General features: G+C 42.0%; 2 protein-coding genes across 24 annotated transcripts in view; both read right to left on the reverse strand.

The window, feature by feature from the left end:
* The window catches only part of SECISBP2 (SECIS binding protein 2), a 45,256-nt gene extending 36,325 nt beyond the window's left edge, over positions 1 to 8,931 (reverse strand). For 14 of the 23 annotated variants that reach the window (XR_010136420.1, XR_010136421.1, XR_010136423.1 and 11 more), the window contains exons 1-3: positions 7,131 to 8,931; positions 5,938 to 6,083; positions 77 to 326 (exon numbers count right to left, since the gene is read on the reverse strand). Coding sequence is in view for 18 of the 23 variants with exons in the window: in XM_063713883.1 (XP_063569953.1) it covers positions 77 to 326; positions 5,938 to 6,083; positions 7,131 to 7,166 (432 nt within the window). In the remaining 5 variants the exon portion in view is untranslated. 23 annotated transcript variants of the gene reach the window in all.
* A 102-nt stretch (positions 8,932 to 9,033) lies between these two features.
* CKS2 (CDC28 protein kinase regulatory subunit 2) lies at positions 9,034 to 16,725 on the reverse strand. Its single transcript, XM_002819938.6, has 3 exons — positions 14,327 to 16,725; positions 10,439 to 10,566; positions 9,034 to 9,364 (listed from the first exon to the last, which is right to left on the reverse strand). The coding sequence occupies exons 1-3, from the start codon at positions 14,383 to 14,385 to the stop codon at positions 9,312 to 9,314; spliced, it is 240 nt and encodes a 79-aa protein (XP_002819984.1). The 5' UTR covers positions 14,386 to 16,725; the 3' UTR covers positions 9,034 to 9,311.
* Between the last annotated feature and the right edge of the window lie 323 nt (positions 16,726 to 17,048).

The following is a 17,048-nucleotide window of genomic DNA, read 5'->3' on the forward strand; positions in this document are numbered from 1 at the left end:
AAATTTACCATTTCTTTACATTTTAAACATTAAAGCAACCAACTAAAGGACACAACAAAACAACATCATTACTCACCTTAAACAGAGCTTTCATTTCTTGAGGGAGAGGGCACGTGTTCTCATTTCGATGCTTCACTGTTTGAAAACCTCGGTAACAACTGGGTTGGTTATAATGATACTGGGAGCCAGGCACTGAGTAAACATTCTGTGTGGAGTCAAGCGTATAAGGAGAATAGGCATATGGATGAAGAGTTATCTCAGAAGATAAATACTGAGGTGGAAAAGTTGAAGCTCCAAAGGCCATGTCTTCAGTGTATATTTTCTGCCTAAGTAAAAAGTGTAAACTTTAGTTGCAGATTTCATACTGCAAACCAAGAAGCTTTTCTGTAATAAACTAATTCAAACTTAACATTTAATATTTCTGAGACCATTCACTCTAGCATTGAAATAATCCCTAATTAAAAGCCAAATAAAATCTCTTGAGTGTTTCTTTCTCACCCTGCAAAGATGTTGACTCTATTTTTTCACTAATGAGCTGGAAGTCCGTAAGAAACATCAACAGAGACAGAAGATGCTCCAGCAGCTTTTCACCCAACTGCTACCAAGTATTTGGGAAAGCCTCTCCCAGCAACCCTGGCCAAAATGCCCCTAAAGACCATTCTCTCTACTGGGGGGAGACCCAACAGCCTGCAAATGCCTCCATCAGGGCTCTTGCAAATGGTTTTCTCCAGCCCTTCCCTGCTCCAAGCCCATGACACCCTGCGCTTTGCTGACTAACAGGGCCAGAGCGCAAGGCAAACACTGCACGGCACCATGGATGTTAACTACACGCTTTACTAACAGATGGACACCAGCTTTGAAAGTTGCTATTGCCTCAATTTATCCCAAGCTGCTAGACTAAACCAAAATATAATTTAACACTAATTTTTCTTTTTTAGCCAATTTGATACAAGACTACAGGTTTCAACCTTTTTCCCATGAAAGCTGATACAATGACAAAATGCTAAACAACTGATTTAAAATACAAATAGTAACCTCCTCATTCCAGCAAATGTTTCTGTTAATTTCCGGAGCTATTCCAAAATGTACTAGTACACTGAAAGGCAGAAAAATCCAAACCTAGTCATGACACACCCTTTAAGACCTTCAAACTGCTACGCTGTCAGACGATATGAGCATAAGCACCGCTTACTAGAAAACATATTTCTAAAGCGCTGCAAGTAAGAGACTACACTAAATAAGAAAGGGAGACTACAGGCTCTACCTATAATATAATAATGTTTACTGCTTTCACTTCTATCCAGTACTTAATCATATATTACCTCATCTCACTGTGTACTATTTCATGATATGTTAACTTAGATTTTCTAAGATCTTTTACTTATAGGTAAGTAACTTTAACATGAAATATTCCTAATTAAAAATCAAATAAACCCCTTTTTACTGACCTTTGTGTGTCCAACAAAACAACTGGCCTAGCACTGCTCCAAACATACAGCACTGAGGACTAGCTCTTTGTAGAAAAGAGGCTCAAAGCTTCATCCCACTGCCTACATGTTCCTGTGAATTCTGTGCTGTATTTTGTTTGTAGTTCAGAAAAGCTAGTGGGGTCAAGTGTCACTGAAGGTGGATAATCTGTTCCTCATAAAAGAAGATGAGTTGACAGAAAAAAAATGTGAAAAAGACTGTCTCAAGTCCAATAAATAGATAAATCAACAGACAAATGAAATGTAGCTAAAAAGGAAAGCAGGGACAAGTTCCATTGGTTTCTACGGCTGCTGTCATCCAGGAAATTTTCATCCAGGAGTCAGGAGACCTTGGTTGGGGTCCTAGCTCAATCACAACCCAGTTTTCTATTCTGGATAAGTCATTTGGGTTTCTGTCCCCTCACTGGTCCTTCCTCCTCTGGAAAGTTGGTATTTTCCATTTCCATCCAGTGCAAACACAATTACATGCAGAAAACAACACAAAATACAAAACATCAAAGCAGTAACTCACAGCATCTGGTGTGGCTTCAAATGGCATGTCTGGGAAATTCCAGATGCCAGGAGTGGACCAGATGACCCTAAACCCACAATAACACACCTGTTTCTCATTCACTGTCCTAAGCTGCCCCATCTGTACTAAAATCAAACTGTCTGAGTACCTGTGCAATACCTGCTGGTCTCCTGGCTCCACTTCCCTTTGCCCTTTTCCCACCAACGGCTTCCAGGTCTCCCAGGAACTCCTTCTTGCCTCTTCCTCCAGGCACCCGTTGGGTCTGGCTTGACCATCACATGACTTGAAAAGCTCCCTGGCCTGGACTTTGCTCGCCTGGCTCTCATCTGCCCTCCAAGGCTCTATCTCTGTCTCTTTCCCTGGTGCAGTCTCCTCTGCACCCTCCTTATCTCACCCATCTGACACATTCTGAGTCAGAACCTCTTATCTTTCTGCTTAGGACTTGACATAAATATAAACAATCCAGCACTTTCCCTAGTCCAGGCCTCCATCTCCAACTTTCAGGTCATTTCTACTTACTATTTCACTTTTTCCCAATTCAGCACGTATAAATCCCAAATTTAACATCCATTCCCCAAAACAGCCCCATTTACAACTTCTGTTCTCATGGATGATCCTACAATTATTTCCATGTATTCAACCGAATATTTTTGTAACATCTTTCCCACCAAAACCTGTACAGACAATCATGGGGCTCTTTTTTATTTCAACAGTTCTCTCATGTAGTTTCTTTACTATTTCCAGTGCCTAGAACCTGGTCAAAGCCTTCAAGCCCCTCTTCTTTAAAAATCTTTCCAAAATTTAGAAGTGATTACAATGACCCCATTTAAGACACTACCAAAAGTTCCCTATTGCCTACCCAGCAAACCTAAAACTTTTCAGCTGTACTATGCAAGCTTCCAATCTACTGACAGCTTCCCCCAAAAATTATCACTTTATTTCTCTACTATCTCCCAAATATATCATGCACATGGTCCCTTCAGTCAGGCAACGACCCAAAGGGGATGCAGTTTCTCCTCCACCCACCGAGCCACGTGCTCAGCTGTATGATGTTGTATACCACTAGTTCTTCTCATAGCTGATCTGCTTTAACTCAAAAGCATCAATTGGTACTAAAATTTTCACAGTATATTGACAGATGGTGAAAATGCTCAACAACCTCTTGTCAATAGCAGTACCAATTTTGGAGAATAGCACGTTAATTCTGGTTCTGGTGCTACCTATTTGAATTAGCATGAACAACATTTCTAGCTTCAGTTTCCCATGTGCAAAAATAACATTACACGTGCCTGCCACCTCATGGATTGTAGTAACCATGAAAGAAGTGAAAGTATACAATAATACCCAAACAAAAGGCACACATCCTCATACACAGGTTGCACAGGACTTTTCACAAAGGATGTAACATGACAATGGACATTACTTGGAAGAAACTTATTTTGTTTGCATAGGCAAATTTGTTCATTACATCAGTAAATAATCGGTATTTTCCAAACATGGCAAATGTTATCTATCAGACTACTTCTAATTTCTTTGTCTTGTCCTATAACATAAATACGGAAGAGTCTCGTATGTTCATTTTCATCTCCATCACTTCAAAACTATGGAAGACTTTCAATAATTAATTCCAAATGAATAAATGAGCATCTTTGAGTGCACTGTGAAAGGTACTGGAGGAGGACAGATTCTGTAAAAGGTTACTATATCTTCTTTAAGGAAAGATGAGGGAAGGGGACATACAAAGATGACTTAGGATGCTATGTAGTTGAACAAGTAAGAAAGAGGAAATAGTTGTTTCAGAAACTTCTATTCCTTTTGTCACAGCAACAAGAGATCTCCATTTACATGTAATCTAACTATAGCAATGCAATTTTTAATCTGTATTAGAATTGCCCAGATAATCAATTCTCAACCATGTGAAGTCTCATTATTTCATCCCCACTTTAAAGGCTCTTTTCCTTTCTAACTCTTCCTCTTCAACTTAATGCCTTCCTTATCCTTGTTTTCTTGCCAGGCATGAATACTTTTTCTTGGTCATAAACCAAAGCTAAAAAAGAAGAGTTAAGAAAACTATTTTTTTTTTTTAAGACAGAGTCTTGTTCTGTTGCCCAGGCTAAAGTGCAGTGGCGCAGTCTCAGCTCACTGCAACCTCCACCTCCCGGGTTCAAGCAATTCTCTACCTCAGCCTCCCGAGTAACTGGGATTACAGGTGCCTGCCACCACACCCGGCTAATTTTTGTATTTTTATAGTAGTGATGGGGTTTCACCATGTTGGTCAGGCTGTCTTGAACTCCTGACCTCGTGATCCACCCGCCTTGGCCTCCCAAAGTGCTGGGATTACAGGCATGAGCCACCATACCCGGCCAAGAAAACTAATTTTTAAATTCAGCACTGCCCATTCTTGAGTCTCTGATTAGTCTCCACTCATGTTACTGCCAAAATGTTGCTTTAGTCATGTGAATGTTTTCCACCACTATTTTGAGTAACTAAATACCACCTAGCAGATGGCTTTGAGTTCTTGTCACTGAGATATATTTTTGTATTTTGTTATGTGAGACACTCAAGGTAGGGAACAACTCAAGTGAGACCCATGCCAAACTCCCCTTTACAATGGATGAAATACAGTGGAAAAATAGGGTATTCCTACCAAAGACCAAATTCCAGCACATAAATGTAGTGTTTCAACTTTTGTCAAAAAAATACAACTTTCAGTATTTCCTAAATACAACAGACAACTCAATCATTTTCTTACTCATTACAATTCTTTCTTGCAAATATAATTCTAGAATTTATATACAGTACAAACTGTTTTCAATTACACCATGCAGGCACAAATAAAAGGAAACAAGTTGGAATCATATCAAAGAAGAAGAAAGCACAAGGATTCTTAGATTAGAACTACACCTGATGCAAATCTTAAAAACAGATCTACAAATAAATCTACACAATTATGTGAAAGATTAATTTTTTTTAATCTAAATTCAGCTGCAAGAGGAAGCCATTTTGTAAACCTAGAGAATGAATCTTGAGAAGGAAAAAGAAAATGTAAGGAAAAATGTAAGCCTTCTTTCAATTCAAATTTAGAAGAACTTAAACCTGAAATGTGTAAACTTCATCTCCATATAACAGATATAAAGTAAAATGGTGGAAAGCAAAAGTCAACAATTTCCAAAAAATTATCCACACAGAGGTAGCTATGGTTGCTAGTCCCCTCCCCTTCCCTCAACAAGATTTTAAAATGTTAACCTTAAAAAGGAGGAGTATGTTTATCTGGTCCTTCCTTTGCCCTTCCCTCCACATTTCATCTCCCATTAGATATATGATATATTTTTAAACCATACGAACAAATGAACCTTGAAACGGGATTTTTTTTTTTTTTTTTTGAGACAGAGTCTCACTCTGTCAGCCAGGCTTGAGTGTAGTGATGCTATCTCGGCCCACTGCAACCTCTGCCTCCCGGGTTCAAAGGATACTCCTGCCCCAGTCTCCCGAATACCTGGGATTACAGGTGTCCGCCACCATACCTTGTTAATTTTTGTATTTTTGTGGAAACGGGGTTTCACCATGTTGGTCAGGCTGGTCTTGAACTCCTGACCTCAGGTGATCCACCCACCTCGGCCTCCCAGTGCTGGGATTACAAGCGTGAGCCACAGCGCCTGGCCTGAAACTGCATTTCTTACTAACAAATGCAATGCAGTCTCTACCATTTCTTCGCCGAAAATAACAATGAGTATGAAGGAAAAAAAGGGGAGTTAAAGCTTCTGTTTTTGGCACAGGATACAGTTAAGTTGCGCTATTGGCTCAGACTCTTCTTGGTTGAAGAGCATTCTCTCACCATCTGCAGAACTTTAGTGCAGTAACTGCCGAGTATTTGAAAGTCTAATCACCATTAAATCCAAAATGTAAGCCCCTAGGTAAGACTTTTAGAAAGATACATACTCGGTCACTGGCGGTTCCTGAACAAACGGATAGTATGTGGCTGCAGAGCTGGGGAAGACACATGCTTCTGAGGACTCTAACCATGCCACATTGAGCCCGGCAAATCTGGGGACAAATGGTTTGACATCTGCTGATAACTTGATGCCCTGAGGAAAAATATGAGGTTTTGGCTACAAACATTCGGAGATCAAGCAAATATAAACAAACAAAAAGACCCAAGAGGTGTTCCTAATAGCCCCAGAAATGTTCCCGATGTTGTTTAAAAACTTCTGCCTCGTAAAGACAAGAACCTGCTTGCTAACGATTTCTCCCCAATGCTTTTTTTGTTAGGAAAGGCAGTAGTTCAAACATTAAAAGTGAAAAATAAGGACAACCCATTCAAGTGGAAATAAAATTTAACAGATTATATAGTTAAGATCTTGAAGCGTGTTTTTACCACAGATTCACTTAGAAATAATAGAACTGCACACAATACAACTACTGCAGTCAAATATACACGTGGAATGTTTAACTATAGCACCCAAAACACACTGCAGACGTTTATTTCCATTACATTTTCTTGAAAAAGCTGCACAAAAGCATATGCATTTTACTCATGAACCACTAAGTCTTGCTTTATTTAAATACCAAACCTTGCTTTGCTAGAAAATATTATCACCGCGAGTCTTTGACATTTGAATTCAATAAGATTTCTTTCTTTAGTTTTTAGTTACGTAGTAAGAGATTTACTTTCACCGAGAATTTTATGGGTCTAAAAATAATGCACGCGATCTCCAGGGCTCCATCTAGTGGTAATGCTGAGTACGTAAAGCGCAGAATGACGTTCAGAAAAACACAGGGTCCTTTAAAGCAATCTATCCGTTCCCAAGAGCGCGGGAAGCTCGCCAGAGTCCCCCCGCCCCGACTGCGGGGAGCGCGGGGCTGGGCCGCAGTCACCGCGCTGGGTGACATCGCACCACAGACGCGGCGCTAACTGTGGGCGGGGTCTGTGGCCGCTGACCGCCATCCCAAGGCGGACCCGGGGCGGGGCGCGAAGATCGCGGCCACCCGGTAGGGCGCTCCCGTGCCGTCACTAGCATCCGACCCACGCCCGCTGGACCAGCCCCGTCACCGCCCGGCCGAGCCCCCAGTGCGAGGCAGGCGGACGGACTAAGGCTGCCGAGAGAGCCCCCGTCGGCCCGGGCGGCCCTTACCTCGCTTTCGGGCTCCCGCGGCCCCTCCGACGCCATGGCGCGAGGCGCGGAGGAGGCCGCGTCACGGAGGCCAGCAGCCGGCAGTCGGCTGGCCAGACAGACAAAGCGTTTCCGCCCCCGCAGGCGACACCAGGAAGTGCGTCACAGAAAAGCGACAGAGCCCGCCCTTTCTTCCGGCCGGAAGTGCGCGGCGGCGGCACTGGACTTGCGCGGGCAGCACGTGGGAGGGCAGTGGGGAGCTTGCGGGAAACGCGGACCCCCAGGAGTCCTCTGGGCTGGGGACTCACCGTAGCTTACGGGAGTCTCAGATCTGCCTTCTAGTGCTGGGATATCGGAGATAGTCTCCACCAAGGCAGTAGCGACTATAAACAAGAGTTAGACTGTGATTTACTCTTGTTCCCTGGGCCTCACGAGTCTAGCGTTAGGATGGGATGGGGTAGTCTGGAAAGGCCTCTCGCTGAGGTGACCTTTGAGCAGTCACCTGAAGAGGAGGAAGGAGATTTACTAATAAGAAAACTGAGGAGGCCGAGATTACTCTCACCCCTGCCACTGCATTTCCCTAAAATTTCCCCAAGATTGGTGACTTAACAGGAATTGCATACCCTGTAGGTCCTACAAACCTGGAAAGTCTACAAGACTCTTGATGGTATCCTAAATTTCCAGAAACCTTGTTTGGAAGTAGCCACAGAAAATAATTTAAAAATCGCTCGGTTTCTTTCGAAAATTAAAAAAAGTGCTAAAACATGGTCAAGAGATGGAATAGTATAATTTTCAGGAGAAAAAAAAAAAGTTCTACACAGAGCAAATTCGCTAAATACTGTGAGAAATGTATAAGGTGCGGCAGGGATAGGAGGTTGACCAAAAGTACAGGAAGAATGCAGAGCGGATTTCAATAGATGGAGGAGGAACTTTCCTCTCACTCAAAGGCTTGGAGGAAAGTCCAAGTAGATTTAAGGAACAGAAAATGTCAGCAAAATAGGCCATTTGAGGAATGGGGATTAGGTTGAGGCAAATTGTAGGTTTCCTCTATCCCTTGCACAGACGTTAACTCTACCATTGAATATGAAGTATTTCAAGCAAGTAAGGCAGGTGCAGCTCCAGTTTTTTCAGATTTCTGTCCCGGTGGGTCTCAGTTCACTACACAGCCTCTAGTGGAAGTGAACCTTAGGGTCTGGTCTGGCAGGAATTTATGCTGTAAGTTTAGGGGTAGCTGTCGCCTTCCTTTCAGTACTATTGGGTCTACCCGGAAGTGTAATGAAGTTTATTTGATTTTGTCATGTTTCTGTTGGTTACCCTGGACACATCCTATGGTAGTGGCAGTAGATTTTAGGATCTTCAAAATTTATTGCCCTCATGTGTAAAGACACCCTTTCTTAACCAATGGACCTGATGTATGCTGGCTGCTCATTTAAGATGTTTCTATAGCATAGCAATTAATTACAATTAACTCCAAAACACTTTCCTAGCAGCTAAAAAGGCAAAGGTGTTTTACAGTGTTTTTGAACTTTTAAAAATGTGGTGATACTTTATAGGAAACATTATCCCTACTTTGGAAATGTAGAAGAGGATAAAAAAGTTAAGAGGTTCCTCCCAAGACCACCAGTGGCCAGACAGTGAAGTAGCCCAGATAGTATTAATTTGGGCTTTCCTGTTCTAGACAATTCTCCAGGAATTCAAGAGGTAAAATCTACTTTGGCTTTAGTTTAAACATATCCCTGGTTCTTAATTTCTTCATTAAGTGAATTAAATAGTATCCAGATCATACCACGCTATTTTAAACTCATTTAACATGATCTTTAAGGTAAGTTAACTTCCTCAGAGCTAAAACTATTAACACTGAAATCAATTTCAATAGTCACAAATTAACTGTAAGAAAATGTACCTCAAAAACTTGAAACAGTGATAAATGCAACATACAAACTTTATTGAACAAAAGTAAACTGTTTGAGTAAACTCAAACAGGCACTTAAGAGAAAAACTGACTGGAAGAACTTTTATCTTAAACATCTTACAGTAACCTACTTGCAGTTGCATTTAACTGAGCTCTGTTGCTGTGAAGAATACAGCTTATGCACAGATATGGATGAAAGATTTGTACATTTCTCAAGTATTCACTGAATACTACCTTATATACACATATACATTAAATTTGAAAAAGATTTGACGATCCCCAGATAAACTTCATTTTTGTTGATCTTTTGGAAGAGGTCGTCTAAACAGAAGAATATGTGGTTCTGTGGAAAGAAAATGTTTTGAATCATTTTAATATGATTTTCATATACTCAACAGAAATTCAAAAGCATTCTCAACTAAGCCAGAATAAAATAAACTAAGTCCACTATTAACTGGTTTGAGGTATCCAAAATGAATTTTATTTCACAGTTACTATCTACAGTAAATAGATTAAAAGTAAAAAGATTACCTCTTTATAGGGAAAAACACCTCCTTCAAATCACCTACAGGATCTCATACTAATGCTCATCCCCATAGATTCTGCTTCAATAGGTGGGGCACAGAAATCTACACTTAAGTTCTTCAGTTGCTTTTATATTATCTGGACTGAATTCTAATAGGATTACGTATCTCAGTCCCAAGAAAGTGATGAGTCCTTTTAGAGTTTTTGATGCAATGTTTTTCTTTAACAGCAGAGTAGAAGATAGTTTTAGTTCCACCTACTTCAGCTTCTATAGTATGTCTTTAAATTTTGTTCAAAGCATTATAAATGCTGTTAGATTTACTGATAATCCAAACATAGAATTTAACCCACACTGTTTTAGTCTAGAAAACCCACAAAGTTTTAGTAGAGTTTACTATTTAATACCTGAAAAACTTTTGGTTAATACCACATAACAGCATAAGGTACCCAAAAGCACATTTGAGTTCATATGCTATTACCTCATTTAATCTTCATGTGGTAGATATCCTTTTAAGAGGGCTGAAGAATCACTTTAAATTAAATCAATTTCCACACATAGAAAAGAACACTTGTCTCAGGATATATTTATGATAAAATGTTTTGGGATACTGTTAACAATGATACAGATTTTAAAATACCTTTTTTTTTTTAACTTCTTACATTATTTTCCAAGTAGAATAATGTGTTAGTTTCATTCCTGTGGTATTTTATTTACCATAAAATTGGAACTCTCTCCAGAGTCAAGAAATTAGTCATTAAAAAAAAAAAAAAAACTTATCAGAAGAGTTACTTTCAGATATCATTTGATGTCAATGATATTTTTAAAATTTTGACAACCATAACCACCAATATTTCAACAATTACTGCCTTACTATAACATAGCATAGCTTACCTGGCTCATGAATCATGTAATGAACCCAGCCTAGACTCTGTTGGACACCAAGTCTCCTCCACTCCTCTTCAGACATCAGATGAGTTTTAGGTACTTGTTTGGAAAGTTCTCTGGGTAACATAACATGCCTGTTAAAAGATACAGCCAAGTGTTAGTCCAGTGCCTTTTCTACAACTGTCGCTTTATACAATGTACCTTAAGGAACTCTGTTGCTTTAATATTGAGAACTGCACTCTACTACCTTTAATTCTGATATGATGGCCTGTGTTCAAATTAGGGAGCTAAGAGTGCACAATACAAAAGCAGAAAGCATTTTCCTTAGGATTAATCTTTTTCTCTTATCACAGAATGCTTACCAGTTGCCTTAATCTTCTTCAGGAATAGAACCCCAAAATATAAGTTGAACATATGGTTACCAGCCTCCAAATCATAAGCCAACAAGAGATAAGAAAATGTGTAACTTATTATGCAAAGTGTTCTCAAAGGGAAAGAACATGCTTAACTCTTTTTCTCCTTCTTGTTGAATGCACATTAATACGATCAGGGAGCCAGAGCAGGAATCTAGGACCATAGAAGCAACTGTAAATTGAGAACGGTAAAGCAACAAGAGGTAAGGACCCAGCCTAGTCCGACTGTAAAGCTGTTATCCCTGCCCCAGATTATTAGACTTTTATGTAACGAAAAAGTCTAAGTTACAGTTAATTTGGGTTTCCTCTTACTCAACACTAGCTTTGTAGTAGCTACTAGTCCTTGTATGCTCCAGAAGTTGCTTTATACTTCAAGTACTTTGTTCAAAATTAAAAACAGAAAACCACTAACTGTACATATACATTGTGTGCAACCTCACCGTTTTCCAGTTAATTTACTGACCTATATCCAAAACTTATATTGTTCAGTTTCTTAGGCAAGCATGGAATAACCTTCAAAGTTAAACCATCAATATGTACAATTGTAGCCTTACGAGATTCTCAAAAACAAATCTGTATCATTAACAGTATCCCAAAGCATTCTAGCAAAGATTTGCCAAACAAATCTCTTTCCCCAAATTGAGTAAGAATTTTTACTCAATTACTATAAAAAGGACTTTATAAAAGTCACAATTATCAGCTCCATGTTTACCATCTCCAGTAGTAGCAACAGTTTTATACTGAACCATCTATAACCACCAACCCAAATTTTTAACCAGTGTAAGATATCTGTCTGTGAGTCAGCTGGCTGGGGATGAATGAGGTGCAATCTGGTCACTTTCTGAGACACAGTAAACTGAACCCCTAACCCACTATAAGCACCCAGCTGTCATCAACTTAAATTTTAGTCTGTGGTTAAGTACCAATTTATTTGCAGGGCAAAGTGAGCCTCAGAAAAATTCCATTATGTTGCTAGATTGCCTTAAGGCCACCAAGTCATAGCTTACTACCATAATTTGTAAAGTTTTCATCAATTCCAGTGAACTATATCGTGATTCTTTGTAATTCTTACCAGTTATCACCCACATTCTTGAAATGCTGCTTTAACATCTAACTTTTAAGGCTCTGCAAATAATGTTATCTTATTTCTATCTTCTATCTTGTTGATTATTCTCAAAGAGAATGTACTGCTTTTGTACCTTTTCTATCAAACTTACAGAGTACATAAATCTACCAACAAGTTATTTAGATAGAAGTTACCATCCTTCTCCATAAACACGGAAACAGGCTCTCCTCCATCAGGGTTTCTTTATAAAGGAAAAATGTTTAAGTAGCATCAACCCCATATGAGGATTCTACCTGTATTTTGCCACACAGACATTTCAAACTAACTACATGTAAAGAAAATTATTTCCAAACTCTAACGTTTATTTCAGTTGAAATGCAAAATAGTGCAAGTATTACTAATTTGTAAAGCTGCCCAGAGAAATTAACAGTTTTTCTCTTGTGAAAACAGACTTCCATGATGTGGGGGTGGGGGCACCCACTGTTATGCCCTTAAGACCCTCAGGTAAAAGGACTAGGAAATTAAGTTTGTAATTAAGAAAAATCAAAGAAAGATACAGATAACTGCACAATGGGAAAAATAAATACTAGCCTTTGAAATTTACATTGCATGCTGCACCATTACATGTTAATACAAACCACCCTAGACTCATGCCTTAGTTGTATATTATCACTAGTTTCCCCTTTAAAATTATCTGTGGAAATTACTATCCTGTTTCATAAAGGTTAATGGCTTGGCCAATTAATACCAGCTCTAATTTAAAATAAATCAGTTCAGATATGTAAACTTTCTTCTATACATTACCACACACAAATCATTTGAGTATATTAAAACTAAAAAATCGACCTACTGCCATCAGAAAGAAGTCTGAGAAATAGCTTCATTTATTTTCAATATTATACCCTAAAAGAAACTTGTACCAACCCTTAAATCCTTATCCTAAACACTTGGCACCAGATGTGTTTCAGAATAATTTTCTAGGTTTTAGTAGGTTATTACAGTTTACATTGTGTTCATTATTGGATATCCTCAATAGGGCTCTTGATTAACATCGCATAATTGAACACTGCCTGCATATTACACGATTATAGTTTGTTATTACTATAAGGTTAACACAATCTACTTGAAATTTACCTACAACCAGAAAAACATGTTATTTTTCTAGCTAGGAATACAAAAGGGTGCAATTATTACTACCCATAGAAATCTTCAGTAGTCCTCATGTGAAAACAGACTTCCATGCTACTAGGGAGGGGGAGAAAAAGAGAAACCACCCACTGTTTTGTTCTTTCTTCCTTAAATAGCACTCGGAGAAATCTAACCTACAAAGACAGCAGACAGAAAACAAGGTCACAATTTGGCCAACGATGGCCAACAATGGCATGGGCTTTATCTCCCCTAAATCTTGGCAGTATCCCAGAACGCAGCGTTCTAGTCACTACCTAGTAAGAGAAAGGGGTTGACTGTTCTCTGAAGCCACGCCCTAAATGAAGTGTCCCGCATACAATAAGGACAACAAATTTTAAATGTCCCTACCCGCTTTCCCCCAATCTAGTTTAATTGGCGGGAAGGGGACAGAGACATTTAAAATTTGTTTAATTTTACTGATTGATTACAGCCACCATGTTCTAGTACATTGCTTCAGGACTCAAACGCAAAAGTTTCTCAAAGCCCAAAATTTGCCCAGTGTATGCTAGCAGAAAATAATGCCCAAAGTCCACTCAAGTTCTTAATCGGCCTTAAAATGAAACTACTTTAATAATACCCTCAATTGTATGACTGCGGCTAACCTATAATGGCCCAAATCACCATACCCAGTAAACATTTTGGAATCCCCATCAAGCTCATTTTTCGGGGGGTCGCCCCCAAAGCTTATTCTTATACCACTCACTTCAAAAAAGAGAAGCGTTCCTCTATGTTAACAAATGAAAATGACCATTTAACCATTCTAAACCACAAACTAGTAAAAGCTGCATCACCCCGTCAGCGACAGGGAAATTGTGTGTCAGGGTTGCTAAAGGAAAAGGCACCAGGTGGGTTTCCCTGGACTGGTTCAAAGAACTGGAACTAAGACCAGCTACTGAACGGCCTAATTACTTCGGCCACAGCCGAGAAAAAAGTGACTGGATGGTCACTCCGCGTCGCCGAGGACCCCGTGACCCCCAAGTTGCGCCAGTTTCTACCCAGGCACTAAATGCGGTCCAGTGAGCACTTTTCCCTCACCCTCCGCGCACACCGAACAAAGGCCCAACCGGCCCGGCGCGGCCAGGCACCCAACTATGGCCGACTGCGCGGGACGCCAAGTGGCCGCGACCCCAAACCCCGGCACTCGCCCTCTGGCCCCCTCCCCGACCCTGCTATGCCTGGGTCGCCCCGCCCGAGGGAGCCGGCTCGGGGTCTGAGAAAGGCGCCCACCGGTACTCGTAGTGTTCGTCGAAGTACTTGTCCGAGTAGTAGATCTGCTTGTGGGCCATCCTGCTGGCGCGCTGCAGAAAATGAAACCAGAGAGCGCGAAGAGCGGGCGCAGCAGACAAGAACACGTCCAACCACCGCAACGACTCGCCAGAGACTAACGACCGCAGTCCCAACAATCCCAATTTGAATCCGACAGCCCGCCGCCGATTGGACAGCAGCACCGACCAATCACCTTCTGCGGAAGTCGGCCGGCTGCCAGCCTATCGTCGCCGCCGCCTTGCGAAGTCGGCTTCCCGGGTCAGCCAATCAGAGATCTGTTGCGAGGTTGCCCGAGGGAAGATAGGTACGGCACGGGGGTGGCAGCACCCTTAACGGGCAGGGGCGTGGCCAGAGGAGGGCGAAGTCGGGACGTTAAGGGCCGCAGAGCGCGTGCGCAGGAACGTGGAAAGTTCCAGGACACGGAACCGTTGGGGCGGAGGACCTGAAGGTGGAGTGAGGTATCACGGGGTTTGGTGATGACGTAGTCGGTCGAGGCCAGAAGCGTGGGCCACAGGGCTTTGAGCGGAAGCTGTCGACCTTGTGCGGTGATGGCGCTCCTCGTGACACTTTGTATCCCCTCAGGCTCGAGCCAGGAGCCTAGGTCCACTTTGGAAAGTAGTAAAAGGCAGAAAGGTTCTGCAGTGTGAGGGGGAGGGCGGCTGCGCGGTCTGCTGGGTGAGGGGAGCTCTGGGCGGCCCGGCGTGGCTGTGTCCCGGGCTGTCCTGCGCAGCCGGCCGTTCCGCCGCCTCGCGCACTTGCTGAGCTTCTGGCCTGGCCCGTCGGGTGGCTCTAGGCGCCTCCCAGACGCCTGTGTGGAGAATGGAGCCTGCGGAGCCACGTGTAGAGAGAGGCCCGGAGCCGGCTTGGTGGTGGTGGGCGTCGGTGGTCCCAGCCACTCGGGAGGGCGAGGTGGAGTGTCGCTTGAACCTAGGAGTTCCAGACAGGCTTAAGCAACAGAGGCAGACCCCATCTCCACAAAGAAATAAACAAGTGGGCCAGAGACCCAGGATGCTTTCTGCAGCCTAACCTAATGTTCAAAACCAGGGCAGACCCAAGCCATGGAAAGCTTGAGGGAATAAAATAATATTCTGCAGCGGCCAAGAATAACAATGCTAATTCCTGGATAAGGGGATTTAAAATGATGTTTAACTACTTCTGGTCTTTTAATATTGACCCAAGTTTAAAAACACATGTTCATATAAAAAAGCTACTGGAAGAAATTTATAAATGTAAGTGGTGGTTATTTTTAGATGACAGAATTAAAAGTGATCTTTTTGGTATTTTTTCCACAACGAGCACGTGTCATTTTTATGTTAATTTCATTTTATGCGAAATGCTCCAGCGCAGTACAGGCAAGTGGGTTCAGGGTGGCTGTGACTAAGTAATGTAGATGGGGTGCCTTAGACAAAGTCTCCAGACTAGAGGCTGGAAGTGAGAGGTCCGGGTGCCCTTTTCCACACTGCAGACCACGGACTTCTCTGGTTTCTGAACAAGTGAGACAGGCCGGCTAAGGGCATTTATAATCTGCATGGTGAGGGCCCCACCCTCATGACCATCTAATCTTGATTACCTCCCAAAGGCCCCACCTCCTAACTTCCTAATACAATCACTTGGGGGAAGAGGATGTTTGGAATCCCCCCCCCCCCCCCCCGCCTTTTTTTTTTTTTGGAAGACAGTCTCACTCTGTTGCTCAGACTGGAGTGCAGTGGTGTGATCTCGGCTCACTGCGACCTCCCCCTCCCAGGTTCAAGCCATTCTGCCTCAGCCTCCAGAGCGGCTGGGATTACGCAGGTGGGATTACAGGCTCAGCTAGTTTTTGTATTTTTAGTAGAGACGGGTTTTCATCATTTTGGCCAGGCTGGTCTCAAACTCCTGACCTCAAGTGATCTGCCCGCCTTGGCCTCCCAAAGTGCTGGGATTGTCAGAGGCAAGTGAACCAGAGCATCTTCGTCTTAAACAGGAGCTGGGTAAGATGAGCCTAAAACCTACTGGGCTGCATTCCCAGACAGTTAAGGCATTCTAAGTCACAGCACAAAATACAGGTCATAAAGACCTTGCTGATGAAACAGGTTGCAGTAAAGGAGCCAGCCAAAACCCACCAAAACCAAAATGGCGAAGAGAGTGACTTTTTGGTCCGCACTGTTACATTCCCACCAGCGCCATGACAGTTTACAAATGCAATGGCACCATCAGGAAGTTACCCTACATGGTCTAAAAAGAGGAGGTATGAGTAATCCACCCCTTGTTTAGCATATAAGCAAAAAATAACTATAAAAATGGGCAACCAGCAGCCCTCGGCTGTTCTGTCTATGGAGTAGCCATCATTTTAGTCCTTTACTTACTTAATAAACTTACTTTCATTTTGCACAGTGGACTCACCCTGAATTCTTTCTTGCATGAGATCCAAGAATTATTCTTGGGATCTGGATTGGACCCCTTTCCTGTAACAGAATTACAGGCGTGAGCTACAGCACCCGGCCTGGAATTTCCAGACATGATTTGGTGGCTAGGAGCAGACACAAACATTCGTTCATACATGATAGAATCCTTCAGGTCTCAGATTAAGGATTTCATCTTCTGAAAGGCCTTCCTTAATCAACTTCTCTAGAGAAAGTTCTTCAATTTCCCCATTATGCCCTTGCCACCGACTCCAGTGGGCTTCCATCCCACTGTCGCAATTGCG

The sequence above is a fragment of the Pongo abelii genome, chromosome 13 (assembly GCF_028885655.2).
Source record: "Pongo abelii isolate AG06213 chromosome 13, NHGRI_mPonAbe1-v2.0_pri, whole genome shotgun sequence".
Classification (NCBI taxonomy): domain Eukaryota; kingdom Metazoa; phylum Chordata; class Mammalia; order Primates; family Hominidae; genus Pongo; species Pongo abelii.